Below are 14730 nucleotides of genomic sequence, written 5' to 3' on the forward strand. Positions count from 1 at the left end.
GTAGACATCCCCTGTCTCGGACTCCGGAGTTGGGGTTCAGTGTTGGGGTACTACATAAAGAGAGTCTACAGTTTCTGGTCTTGCGTATGGCAACCTCCACCGTTATTCTTGGCATGCCATGGTTACAGCTTCACTCACCTCAGATAGACTGGGTTTCAAGTCAGCTAACGAGCTGGTCTACCCATTGTTATCATCACTGTTTAGCGAAAGTAACCGTGGGTAACACCAAGATTCAGGTTAAAGGTGTGCCAAGCCAATACGCAGAATTTGCAGACGTGTTTTGTCCCAAATCAGCTGATAAACTTCCCCCCCACCGTACATTCGACTGTCCCATCGATTTAAGATCTGGTTGTATGCCTCCCAGAGGTCACCTCTATAATCTATCTGGGCCTGAGAAACTGGCAATGCAGGAGTATATCAAAGAAAATTTGGCTAAAGGGTTCATCCGCCCCTCTCGATCACCAGCAGGGGCAGGATTCTGTTTTGTAAAAAAGAAAGATGGAGGCCTTCGTCCTTGCATTGATTACCGAGGTTTAAACAAGATTACAGTGAAAAATCATTATCCTCTGCCCTTGATTGACGATTTGTTCACTCAGGTTACTAACGCCAAGATTTTCTCGAAATTAGATTTAAGAGGTGCATACAACGTAGTTCGTATCAGGGATGGTGACGAATGGAAGACGGCCTTCAACACACCCGACGGGCACTACGAGTACCTGGTGATGCCCTTCGGATTGTGTAACGCCCCGGCCGTCTTCCAGGAGTTGATTAATGAGGTGTTCAGGGAGGTGTTGGGGAAGTTTGTCCTAGTCTATCTGGACGATATTCTGATCTTTTCGTCTAATCTCTCGGAACACCGAAAGCATGTCAAGTTTGTCCTAGGGAAGTTAAGACAGAATCTGCTTTACGCTAAACTTGAGAAATGTCTTTTCGAAGTGACCTCTGTTTCCTTCCTGGGGTACATTAGCTCTACGTCTGGCCTCTCTATGGATCCTGGTAAGGTTTCTGCTGTCTTGGAGTCGCCTCAGCCTGTAGGACTGAAGGCGCTCCAAAGGTTTTTGGGCTTTGCCAACTACTACAGGAGGTTTATATAGGGGTACTCTACAGTGGTCTCGCCCCTCACCAGTCTCACCAAAAAGGGGGCTGATACTTACCACTGGTCAGCAGAGGCACATACTGCTTTTTCCACACTGAAAAAACTGTTCTGTTCTGCACCCATATTGAGACATGTGGATGTCGCCTTCCCCTTCATCGTGGAGGTGGATGCTTCAGAAGTGGGGGTGGGGGCTGTATTGTCTCAGCGTTCGGGTTTACAGGGTAAACTCCACCCATGTGCCTACTTCTCTCGTAGGTTTTCACCCGCAGAGAAAAACTACGATATAGGCAACCTGGAGCTTTTAGCCATTAAGTTAGCCTTTGAGGAATGGCGACATTGGCTAGAAGGTGCAGAACACGCTATAACAGTTTATACAGATCATAAAATTTGGAGTACATAGAGGGTGCCAAGAGACTTAGCCCCTGTCAGGCCCGATGGTCTTTGTTCTTCTCGAGATTCAGATTTGTAATTACGTATACCCCTGGTAGTAAAAACGTCAGGTGTTTCAAGCCCGAGACAGTACAGCCCTCAGCCCCTGAGACCATCCTACCTCAGAAGGTGGTTTTGGCAGCCACTGAGACCTGGAAAGATTGGACAGTCACTCTGAGCCCTTATCAACAGGATGTTCCAGAGGGGAAGCCTGATGGGGTTATGTTTGTGCCACTACCTTTCCGTCTACAACTGTTACAGCTGTTCCATTCTCACAAAAATGCTGGTCACCCTGGGGCCACCAGAACTCAGGATTTGCTGGCCAGATGTGCCTGGTGGCCCACATTAGCAACAGACTGTAAAAAGTTTGTAAGAGAGTGTGCAGTGTGTGCTAGGAGTAAACCTTCTTGTCAGGCTCCTGTTGGTACTTTACAACCTTTACAAGTCCCAAGTGAACCTTGGACTCACTTGTCCATGGATTTTGTGGGAGAACTCCCCAGGTCTGAGGGCAAGACGGTCATTTGGGTGGTAGTAGACAGATTCAGTAAGATGGCTCACTTTGTCCCTTTGAAAGGACTCCCCTCGGCCCAGGAATTGGCCGATCTCTTCATCCAGCACATTTTCCGGCTGCATGGCATTCCGGAAAATGTAGTGTCAGATCGGGGAGTCCAATTTGTATCTAAGAATTGGAGAGCTTTTTGCCATCAGCTGGACATGGATCTTGCATTCTCATCAGGCTACCACCCACAGACCAATGGCCAGACCGAGAGAATTAACCAGTCCCTGGAACAATTTCTTAGACGCAATCCGATTGGGTACAATTTTTGCCGTTTGCAGAATTTGCGCACAACAACCTGAAGGGTTCCTCTTCAGGATTTTCCCCATTCCAGATAGTGTCGGGAAGATCACCCAAGTTTGCCCCATTGCCAGTGGCATCTACACTATTCCCGGCCCTGGAGGACTGGCAGAGGGCTTTGAAGGAGATCTGGGGAATGGTTAAGAGAAACTTGGGGAAAGCCTTCCAGACCCAAAAAAAGTAGGCAGACAAAAGGCGGTCCGTAGAGTGGAAATTCTCTCCAGGGGACTTGGTGTGGGTGTCCACTCTGCATTTGGCCTTGAAGCATCTGTCACCCAAACTGGGCCCTAGATTCATAGGACCTTTTCCAGTGACCAGAAAAATTAATAACGTCACTTATGCTATTGATCTCCCAGCCAGCATGCGGGGCGTGAGATCATTCCATGTGTCTCTGTTAAAGCCGGCAGTGGGCAGTATGGGTTCCTCTAGCCCCCCCCCCCCCCCCGCCCCCCGTGTTGGTTGATGACCAACCTGAATATGAGATTGAAAAGATTCTGGACTCCCGGATAGTGCAGAATTCCGTGCAGTATCTGGTTCACTGGAAGGGATATGGTGTGGAGGAAAGAACTTGGGTGCCAGATTGTCGCATGCATGCGGAAGAATTCAAGAAAGAGTTTCATGACTCATCCTAGGAAGCCTAGTGGGAAGTGTCTGGAGTCCACTCCTCAGGGGGGGGGGGGGGGGGGGTACTGTAAAGGATTGCGGAGATGCGGCCGCGCGGTCTGGTGGTGGGGCGGCTGTCTCCGCGTTCAGACCGGCGGTTTCCGCACAGCAGCATGCGTCTGGTTTGTTTGAGCCTTCTAGTGCACACAGATGGAGAGCTACGCGCTGGGAGGCAGGACCTTTATGCCAGGAGGAGAAGGATCAGCTGATCAGGTTGGTCAGCTGATTCCAGCGCAGACTTTCATTGGCTGAGTAGCGCTGGGTGGCGCTGAGGAGCGCTGCACTATATATAGATCTCGCTGGTCAGTCTCAGGTTGTCTGCCGTTGCGAATACATACGTGTGAGCACTTAGACCATAGTCAGATCTCACAGTGTGCTAGAACCAGGTGAACCTGGAAATTCACACTTAGCCAGATTACGCTTGTGTTATTACTGTGTTATACTTTAAACCAGTTCCAGGGTGTTGTGACCAAGGACCTCACACCCAAGCTTAGGAATACTGGGTCATTGATGTGTTATACTTTAGACCAGTTCCAGGGTGTTGTGACCAAGGACCTCACACCCAAGTTTAGGAATACCGTGTCATTGCTGTGTTATACTTTAGACTAGTCCCTGGGTGTTGAGACCACGGACCTCACACTCTAGACTAGGCCTCTGCTTTATCTGTTACGACCAATTGCTCTCTCGACCTCTCTCCTGCTTTCTGATTCAGTACCTTTGCATATCTGTCTACCTGTTGCCAAACCCTGCCTGTACCTGGTTATCGAATCAGCCTTCTGTCTCTGTACCTTATCTGCGTTGTGTGTTGCCGACCTGGCCTGGCCGACCCTTCTGGCTGTCACTCATACCTTGAGTGCCTTGAGTGTTCAGTCTGTCTGTACTACCTGTGACACTACCCCGCCAAGTGTCAGGTAGCTGCAGAGACCTCCTGTTCCTCAGAGAGGCCTCTTGGCAGTCCAGTCAGGGGCTCTCTCCCTTAGGAGTCCTTTGGCTGCAGTATAGTCTGATTCCCAGTATTGCAGGGAATCACTGGCTCGCAGGTTATCTCTATCCCCTTTCCTAGGAGATAGTTCACACACAGCCAAGGGCCACCTGCTCCTCAGGTGGTCCACGCTCATTGTTATCGGCGTCTCCCGCCCCACTGGAGACAGCCTACTGTTGCACCAAAACACTTACACTTTATCAGGTGTCCAGAGGTTAGTCATACTTGAATTATTGGTGATTCTGCAGATCATTAATAATCGGGTATATATCTGTATTGTTGGTGATACTGCAGATCACCAATAATCAGATTCTCTCTGTGTGCTGACACCAATCGTTACAACATTTCAATAAAAAAATTTTTTTACAGTGATTTAGGTTTACTTTAAAGGAGTATCTACAGTGAGGTATAACTATAAAGTTTATTTACTCCTCACTGTTCCCTAATAACTCATCAGCCAGAAAATGGGCATTATTCTAAAACCCCGTCCTCCCTTCGACAAAAGCACTGTGTCAGCTCGGTCTTATACACAGCTGCCGAGCTGGGGGCGGGCCACAACAACACAGGTGGGAGTAGCCACATAGCTCTGGTCCTCTTCGCGGAGGCTGAAGGCAAAAACTGCCACTAAATCTGGGGGGGGGGGGGGGAGATTTGGTTTAATTTGGTTTATGAAAAATGCCTATCCTTTGTTAGGGAACAATGAGAAGTAAATCAACTATTGTGCTTAATTCACAAAATGGTGCTAACTGTTAGCACGGCTTCTCGCATGTTTTAGCGCCTTTTCGCATGAAAAAATGGTTATCGTGCGCAAAAATTCGCGTTTGCGTGTTACCGTGAATTTTTGCACGCGATAACCGTTATCATGCGAAATTTCGTGCGAAACACTTTTCACAGCGTGCTAACAATTAGCACCATTTTGTGAATTAAGCCCCTAGGTATACTTTACTGTAGGTACTCTCTTGGGGTGTATGCAAGAAACTGTGTTAAACAGAATTATGTGCGGAAAGACTTACTGCTAGATCAGTAGAGCAGAATGCAATACACTACATGCAATGCATTGAGCTCTACTCATCATGCATAAAACTTTCTGCATGTCATTCTGCTTAACGCAGTTAAACTTTACACCACCAAGAGGCCTTAACTAGCAGATGGTTCCTTCCGGTAAGAGATTTTGTTTCCATATTTTCAATAGGGATTCAAATAGATGAGCTCCGGTGATGGGTAATGTTCTCACATTGTGTCGCTATCTGCTCTTTACAGGGGTGCTCTCTGGCTACCTACGCAGGGGTCTCTCTGGCTACCTATACTGGGGGGGCAGCTTATACTGGGCGGCTGCATCTGGCAACATAGGGGGGGGGGGGGGCTACCTCTGGCTAAGGCTCAATACACACAATACAATCATGGCTGTTCAATCTTACCACTTTCATGTAGTATAAGAGCTTATTCAATCAATCATTCAATGTATTTTCAATCTGTTGGCCCTTATACTACATAGATTTGGTAAATATGTACAACCAAGATTGTATGGTGTGTGTTGAGCTTAATGGTGTTGATCCAGTTATTTTTATCTGACTGCCATTTGGAGTTGGGAAGGAATTTTTCTCTTTTACGGCTAATTGGCCCATGCCTTTTAAGGGTTGTTTGCCCTCCTCTAGATCAACTGGAAAATGGGAGGGTATTTTTTTTTATATCTTTTATACATTCATTTTGTATATGTGTGTGTATGTATGTATGTATATATATATATATATATATATATATATATATATATATATATATATATATATATATATATATATATATATATATATATATATATATATATATATATATATATATATATTTATATTAAGCTTCACCCGTGTCTATATTTTTATTCCTCAGACAAAAGTGTGTTTAGGTATAAATGAGTCATCGATTTAAGGGTACTGCCAATATTATCACTACCACAGTCTATGGCCATTCTGAGGGGGAAGTAAATTAGCCTACCATTATTTTTTTTTAATACAATCTGACTACCCAAACTTTGTCTAATCAGAAAGATATATGGAATGACCTGTAGGTCTTCCAGAGGGGAACAAAAAGACAGAAGGAGACCAGGATCCCCGTATAGTGTAGCATGTCTGATGATGGGAAATAACATACAAGATCACAAAAGGGGGTACTCACAATCTCAGGTTGCCACCAGCAACCACAGTAAAGGTCTTTAGTAGTAATCAGCTGATTGTTATGTCCCAGGCAAGGGTTGCAGCTTTTGCCACCTAAAAGCAATCACTTAATTTTTGTGTGCCTGGCTTTCAGGGGAATAATGACATGATTCGCATATTCAGGAGTGATGCATTCTGGGAAACCACGGTTGGTCACTAAAAGTTGAATTAACACAAATACCTTCTGTTTTAAGAAGGCAAAATTATATTTAGTGTTGCTTTTTAGTAAGAGGGCTTTTCAGTCTTTTAGCCCTTTATACTTTCCTGCTGGTTCTGGGTCGCCATGATCCCTTCTGGGTGTAACCTAAAACAAGTAAATGTCTCAATAGCAGCATATTTTGAATGCAACTATAAGTTATGTACCTTAAAGGCAGATTCCAACCCACAACAGTCCTTAAAGGCCAGACATATCATTGTTGCAATTTGGGTCTCAAGATCCAGTACTTTAGCCTTGAACTCCATGTAATCAGTTTCAAACTCCTGTAATGTGTTGAAAGAAAGTTATGATCACAGTTAAAGTAACACTATCAAACCAAGTGTTCTAAAATCACAATGTACAAATAATGTATAAGTAGCTGTGTAAACATATCCTACTTTCCATGTTAAAAATATCAGAAGCAAAAGCTTTAATTCATTGTGTGCAAGATTTAGCTCTATTGGGAAAAATTATTTTCAAAAGGGGTGTCTGCTTCAATACAATGCCAGTGTTGTTTTTTTTGCATATCCGACTACAGAGTATTTTTCTCTGAAAGTAAAAAAAACAAACAAAAAAACCCAACAAAGTATGAAAAGCTGTGGGGTCACAAACAATTACAAATGTTTATAACAAGTTACATTTTCTCAGTTCTCTTCAGACACTTCAGTCAGAAACACAGGACTTTCTCTCTCACACACAAAGTTAACAGATGCACTGTGAGGGAATCCCCCCTCCCCTCATGGTTCACTCTGCCGTCAGATTAGAGCAGACTGCCATAAGTTTAGAGTGAAAGGAATTTGATACAGTAAACAAAAGAAGTAAGCAAGTGAATTGTATACATTATTATTTACAACCACTTCAATCAATAACAAGATTACTCACTCACTAACCATTTGGGCGGCCACATGTTTATAATTAGCAAAACTCATAATGAGGAGATGCCCTAGTACCTGACTAATATCACATCAATACATTCACAACCAGGGAATATTCATGTGCTTATATTTACTTTAATGTAGACCTGCAAAATCTAATGCAGAAACAGTGGTTCACAAACATTTAAAACATCCTAAAAACATGACCTGACACAAGAACTGCTATAGTGTAAAAATCCCACTGCCCCTGTGATGGTATATACCGTCTCAATCGCCCAGCCCCAGCCTATGCCAATTGATCGGTACCCCAATCACTATTGGACATCTGTTGGCCCTCCACCGGCGCACACCACGAGGCCTCCGCATGCAATCTGTTTAGTGCACTAAAACTGACTGCCGGCCGGCTAGCTGATACGCTTTTCTATCACAGTTCATGTCTGGACAGCGTAGACACTTGTGGCAATTCCTCTGGGGAGAACAATAACTGCTGTCATAGCCAACAGCCCTCTCACTCGCTGTGTTAACCGCCTTGCTAGTGTCCTGTGTAGCATCAACGCCCAGCACTTCATACACTTGCACCTGGCTGGCAACTTGTCAGAAGTTTCTTCCGCCCAGCAGGGCTGCACATTCAACAGATGAACTTTGAAATGAGGTTACTCACAACCTTCACGCAGTATTGCGCTCTTCCGAGAGAGCTTCGCTCAGGGCTCCTAGAGTTGTGGATGCCCGACGCTATGGCGCATCACCTCGCGGCGTCTCTCTGCACCGGCTGCTTCCCATAACCTCGCGTAGGTTCCTGGCGTGGCCCGGCCTCCCGGGATTGTAAGCGCTCACATGTGCCAGTCAGGCCCCGCTCACTGACGCGTTTCGCCCCGCCCACGGGGCTTTCTCAAAGCAAAATGGGGATGGAGTTCCCTTCAGCAGTGTGGCCCTATAGACCCATCCCTCTTAGTTGAAAGGTCATCATGACTACACCGCAGCCATCTTAATCCTGGTAACGGAGGGCAAATCAGCAGAGCTTCGGAACATTAGATCAAACATAAATTATTTCTTCATTGGGAGTCTTCAAACATATTAATTCTTTCATTTTCCACCTACTTCATCTTTTGATAAGCTTCCCTCACATCAGTTCAGAAAATACACCATATTCAGATCAGAGTTCAGACCTTCTGGGATTCCCAAACGATAAATCTAGGTTGCTTCAATTCTATATAATTCATTCTCTATGTCACCTCCTCTATGTGACACTTTTTGTTTTATAATCCCCTTAAAACGTAGCCCAGAGGGATCTTTATTATGGTAACGGGCAAAATGGGTCCCCAGAGGGCTGTCCTTTTCCGCTTTTTCAATGTTTTTCACATGTTCCCCTATTCTTGTGCCAAGCCGTCGTTTTGTTTTGCCAACATACAATAGGTTACAAGGGCATTTTATACAATACACCACCCTTTCTGAATTGCAATTAATATTGTCTCTGATATCAAATTCTCTCGTGCCCTTTGCATTTGTAAACGTTTTTGTTCTCTCTACTAGCCCACACACATTACAATCCCCACAGCTGAACATTCCGAATTTTTGAGGGAATTTATTTAACCATGTGTCTTTTGCTTTACTCACAAACTCAGATCTCACCAACTCATTTTTTAGATTCCTCGCCCTTCTAGCTGTCATATAGGGTCTTTCACCAACCAGGTTCTTAATACGTTTATCTATCAATAAGATCCCCCAATGTTTCTGTAATACTTTTTGTAATGTATACCAATGAGCCCCATACGTAGTTACAAATCTAATAGGGTCATTCTTTTCAACTCCTCCTGTCAATTTTTTACGTGGTGATCGTCCTGTTCTTAAATCATCCCTGTTTTTTCTCAGCATTTTTTCAAATTCCAACTTAACTAACCGTGGGCGGGGCGAAACTCGTCAGCGGGCGGGGCCTGACTGGCACATGTGAGCGCTTACAATCCCGGGAGGCCGGGCCACGCCAGGAACCTACGCGAGGTTATGGGAAGCAGCCGGTGCAGAGAGACGCCGCGAGGTGATGCGCCATAGCGTCGGGCATCCACAACTCTAGGAGCCCTGAGCGAAGCTCCCTCGGAAGAGCGCAATACTGCGTGAAGGTTGTGAGTAACCTCATTTCAAAGTTCATCTGTTGAATGTGCAGCCCTGCTGGGCGGATGAAACTTCTGACAAGTTGCCAGCCAGCTGCAAGTGTATGAAGTGCTGGGCGTTGATGCTACACAGGACACTAGCAAGGCGGTTAACACAGCGAGTGAGAGGGCTGTTGGCTATGACAGCAGTTATTGTTCTCCCCAGAGGAATTGCCACAAGTGTCTATGCTGTCCAGACATGAACTGTGATAGAAAAGTGTATCAGCTAGCCGGCCGGCAGTCAGTTTTAGTGCACTAAACAGATTGCATGCGGAGGCCTCGTGGTGTGCGCCGGTGGAGGGCCCACAGATGTCCAATAGTGATTGGGGTACCGATCAATTGGCATAGGCTGAGGCTGGGCGATTGAGACGGTATATACCATCACAGGGGCAGTGGGATTTTTACACTATAGCAGTTCTTGTGTCAGGTCATGTTTTTAGGATGTTTTAAATGTTTGTGAACCACTGTTTCTGCATTAGATTTTGCAGGTCTACATAAAAGTAAATATAAGCACATGAAGATTCCCTGGTTGTGAATGTATTGATGCAATAACAAGATTAATTTAGAATATCTTGTTATGATCCTGTGATTATCACCCCCTGTATCATTAAATATGCCCATGCATGCCCATGCCTGGCAAGAAAACCCACATCCATCAGTGACAAGACAAATAACATTTATATTGCGCTTTTCTCCTGGTGGACTCAAAGCACTTGAGCTGCAGCCACTAGGGCGTGCTCAGTAGGCAGTAGCCGTGTTAGGGAGTTTTGAGTTTTGAATAGGAGCTGGCTTACTAAACAGGAAGAGCAGAGATTTGACCCCAGGTCACCTGTGTCAGAGGCAGAGCCCTTAACCATTACACTATCCAGCCGATAGGATACTACAGTGCTTGTTGAAAGTAGGATCAAACTTGCAAGCATGGAAATCAGATATAAATTGTGTACGCATACAACACAAGTGATAAATTGCACATCATGCGAACTGCCACGAGCCACCCACGTGCAAACTTTGCCAAGTGTGAGCCCTGCCTAAGACTGGATAAATTCAAGCTAATACTGAATGTATTTAGAATATTATAGCTTGCATATATAGCCACTCTAAAAGTTTGACAATGCTCAGTTATTTTTCTTATTTTGTGAGAAAATGCTTTTGCTAGTGAGAGAGGTTAATTCTTTTTTGAACAGTAGGGGAACACGTACTTTGCCATTTAAGTTTCAGAGGCACCAAAATTAAATAAAATACTTAAAAACAGTTTAAAAAGAAGAGGTAGAGATGAACTTACCGCTTCTCAGGAAAAACATTCAAAACATTCAACTCTTTTTTTTTGGAACTAGGTTTCCGCTTCATCAGGCAAATATTGAGAGCAAAATCTCAAAAAGAGCCGTAAGGAAGCCTAACACCTCAGGTGTGACTGAGGCCCTGGGCTTGCTTACAACTTTTTTGAAGATTTCGACTGTTATGATGACACTAATTTAAACCCTTTTTTTGGGTGCCCATACGTTACTCAACAAAGTGGGCCAATCAACCTTCCATTTTGACAATTTTATTGACTCTGAAAATAATTAGTGCCACAATATAGCCACCTGATCGATCTTCTGATTGATTTCCAGCAAAAATTTGCCGAATGGATCAAATCAGGAATGGTAGAAAATATTGGTCGCAAGGGCTTGATAGGGTGCATGGCGGTAACCGCATTCAATATTGCGATGATGGACCCCCGGCCAATGTCCCCCCAAGTGTAAAAGTGTATTAAAGGCTTACCTTTCTGAAGGCGTGACTTCTAGTATCCTCTGGTGTCCGTCGTCACCACGAGCACCTGTTCCACGTGACACTGGTGTATTTTGTGACACCACTATATGCGCTAAGTCTCATGGTACAGGCGATCACGGTAATACCGAACATTGGAGGAAGCCATGAGTCATGCCAGCGGAGAGGTGAGCCTTTAACACTGAGTATGGGGGGCAGAAACGTATGCCCTTGGTGGTTGGTCTGGCAGTTGGCGGTGGTGCTAGGAAAATTTACAAAAGATTTCATACTGAAATCTATTATAAATTGTCATGGAGTATGTGGCTAGGAAAAAGATCCTTCTTTGTTCATATTCAGATTCCATCAGAGTAGGATCTATCTAATGGTCAATTTGGCCATACATCGATTAATGTATGGCCACCTTTAACCTCTCCTGTTTAATAACCCTAACCTTACCCGGCACCTGACTGCAACCCTTCCCTACATGGTGCCCAACTACACCCCCAAGCCTAATCTCCGCCATCTTAAATGATGTCTGAACTCTGCCTATGCACTTCTCTATTATGATCTTATCCTAGCTGATACTGCCCTATAACCAAAATCCCAGCCTAGCCCTACCAGATCCCAAATACTAATCCTCTAATCTTCCCTGGACCTCCACCTAAACCCCAAAAACTTTCAAAATATGCCTTGTGGTAATGATGATCAAAGCTGCAAGGGGTGCCAAATTGGGTTTTGCCCAGTTTAAGGGGCTCAAAGGTTTACCTGCTTACTTTCAACAGTCCTTGCTACCTAATAGCAGACATATTTTAATAAATGCAGCCAAATTTGTTGAATCACTTATTTTCCAGCTCAAGGGAACCTTGGTAAATCAGGTCCAATAGAGCAAAAGATAAATCATTTCGAAGGCCATACCATGTTAGAATAATCTGTTGGATCTTGTGAGCTTTCTTTGAATATTTTTAGCCGCTCTTCAAAATCTTCCTGGAGATGTACAACTTGTTCAGTAAGTGAGTGTCCTCTACTTCCACCAAACTCTAATTTTTCAAGTTTCTGGAATTCCAAAGTGGTTTTCAAAATATCCTAAAACAGTAACAAAAAGTAGAAGCTTATAGCGATTCACAAAAAGCCCCAACATGCCTAACCCTAGAGCATATTAGTTTTTTTTTTTCACATTCTGGGAAGTTCTTCAAAGTCTACGTCTAGCCAAGTAGGCAGTGTTTTTTTCTATGCTCTTGGCTATCATTTCAAAATACATCTCAGTCTCCTTGAAGGTAAGCCATTTCTTTTATACTCAGAATGAGAGCTTTATTTCATGAAAATGTTTTATTTAAAGGACCTCTTTCGCGAATGAGGAAAAAATAAAAAGTGGTTTATGCATAAACTATTAAACATCCTTCTAAAATAGTGTAAGAAGTTAAAAATTAAATAAAATGAATGGTTTCATCAATACAACATGTAATGTAAACAGTGAGGGATGATGGACTTTGAGGCTGATCCATTAGTTAGGGGCGTTTTTTTTTCACTTTCATTTCACAAATATACCTGCTGCCTACCTAGTTTTCATTGGTGTAATCCATTGCTGGCAGGAATCACCGTTACAGCTGTTATAATAACGGCTCCAGTCTGTGTAGAGAGCCGGTCTGTGCAGAGAGTCATCTGTTATCAGCTGCTGGGAGAATCAGCCCCTTATACACCATACGATTCTTTGTCCGATTCAATTCGATTTGAATCATTGATTCAATCTGATATGTCCGATTCATGATTTGATTCAATTTGAATCTAATTGAATCATGAATTGGACAGGTCGGATTGAATTGAATCAATTAATTAAATCAAATTGAATCGGACAAAGAATTGTATGGTGTAGATGGGGCTGATTCTCCCAGCAGCTGATAACAGATGACTCTCTGCACAGACCGACTCTCTGCACAGACCAGGAGTCTGGTTGCCAGGCAACAATGTAAACACATATGGAGCCATTATTATAACAGCTGTAACGGCGATTCCTGCCAGCAATGGATTACACCAATGAAAACTAGGTAGGCAGCAGTTATATTTGTGAAATGAAAGTAGAAAAAAAAAAAAAACACCCCTAACAAATGGATCAGCCTCACAGTCCATCATCTGTCACTGTTTACATTACATGTTGTATTGATGAAACCATCCATTTAAAAAAAACAAAACTTTTTACACTATTTTAGAAGGATGTTTAATAGTTTATGCATAAACCTGATACCCATAATATGGTGCACCACCACATTATGGGTGTCAGGTCCGAGCATTCCTAGATGAACAGTTTCCTGGAAAGTGGATTGGTCATCGTGGGCCAGTTAAATGGCCCCCAAGATCTCCCGATTTGACTCCCTTAGACTTATCTTTGGGGTCATCTGAAGGTAGTTTTCTATGCTGTGAAGATACGAGATGTGCAGCACCTGAAACTATGGATACTGGAAGCCTGTGCTAGCATTTCTCCTGCGGTGTTGCCATCAGTGTGTAAAGAGTGCGAGAAGAGGGTTGCATTGACAATCCAACACAATGGGCAGCATATTGAACACATTTTATAAGTGGTCAGAAACTTGTAAATAACTCATGAAAGAATAAAGTTACGTTAAAACCAAGCAGACCATTGTTTTTCTTGTGAAATTCCCACTAAGTTTGATGTGTCACATGACCCTCTTCCTATTGAAAAAACAAAAGTTGGATTCAAAATAGCAGAATTCAAAATTGCCGCCATGGTCACCACCCATCTTGAAAAGTCCCCCCCACATATACTAATGTGCCACAAACAGGAAGATAAAATCACCAACTTTTCCCATTTTATTAAGGTGCATCCATATAAATGGACCACCCTGTATATTAAGACATTGTGCTGTACGTGGCTACGATGTGTGTCTGACTGTATAAGGGACATGTAAATTATTCCATATCCAATATAATAATCCCCGTGTCTCTGCGTCCCTGCGTGTGTGTGTGTGTGTGTGTGTGTCCGTGGATTTGTGCTACTGCGTATGTGCCGCATGGACAGCCTGGGAAAGGAGCAGGACGGGCAAGGGGTCCGGCCTGACGGGCAAGGGGTCTGGCCTGGTGGGCGGGTGTGTGCGCGCTGACAGGTGGCAGTAGTGACAGACCTAGAGCCCGTTTTTAAATGGGCTTAGGTCTACTAGTATTCTTATAAAACACTATAAACTACAGCAGCATTATATATACATAGGAAAGTGGTAAATAGATATTTATACACCAAAAAAAGGTTTACAGAAGACGTTTGATAAGAATATTTTCCGTCCATACCTACATCACAGAAACATATGTGCCTTTCAAGCAATAAAAGAGTAGAGAAAGTTCGATTTGTGCAATAATAAGGCGCACCATGGGATCATTTCATCTATATATTTGTCAGCCTCAATAGACTTAAGATGTAATATCTATCCCATGAAACATGATTGTTTTGGTCACTGACTGTGTCAAATGGGAGTAATTATGGTAATAATAATAATTATAGCCATTGGGAGAATGTATTATTTTAAGTGGAATAT

General features: G+C 43.6%; 1 protein-coding gene across 1 annotated transcript in view; it reads right to left on the minus strand.

Annotated features, from left to right (window-relative positions):
• DNAH11 (dynein axonemal heavy chain 11) overlaps positions 1-14730 on the minus strand; it is a 383233-nt gene that overhangs the window by 296933 nt on the left and 71570 nt on the right. Inside the window, exons 9-10 of the mRNA XM_068235964.1 lie at positions 12110-12277; positions 6597-6713 (exon numbers count right to left, since the gene is read on the minus strand). Coding sequence (XP_068092065.1) covers positions 6597-6713; positions 12110-12277 — 285 coding nt within the window. The remainder of the gene's footprint in view (positions 1-6596; positions 6714-12109; positions 12278-14730) is intronic.

This window comes from Hyperolius riggenbachi, chromosome 5 (genome assembly GCF_040937935.1).
Source record: "Hyperolius riggenbachi isolate aHypRig1 chromosome 5, aHypRig1.pri, whole genome shotgun sequence".
Taxonomy (NCBI): domain Eukaryota; kingdom Metazoa; phylum Chordata; class Amphibia; order Anura; family Hyperoliidae; genus Hyperolius; species Hyperolius riggenbachi.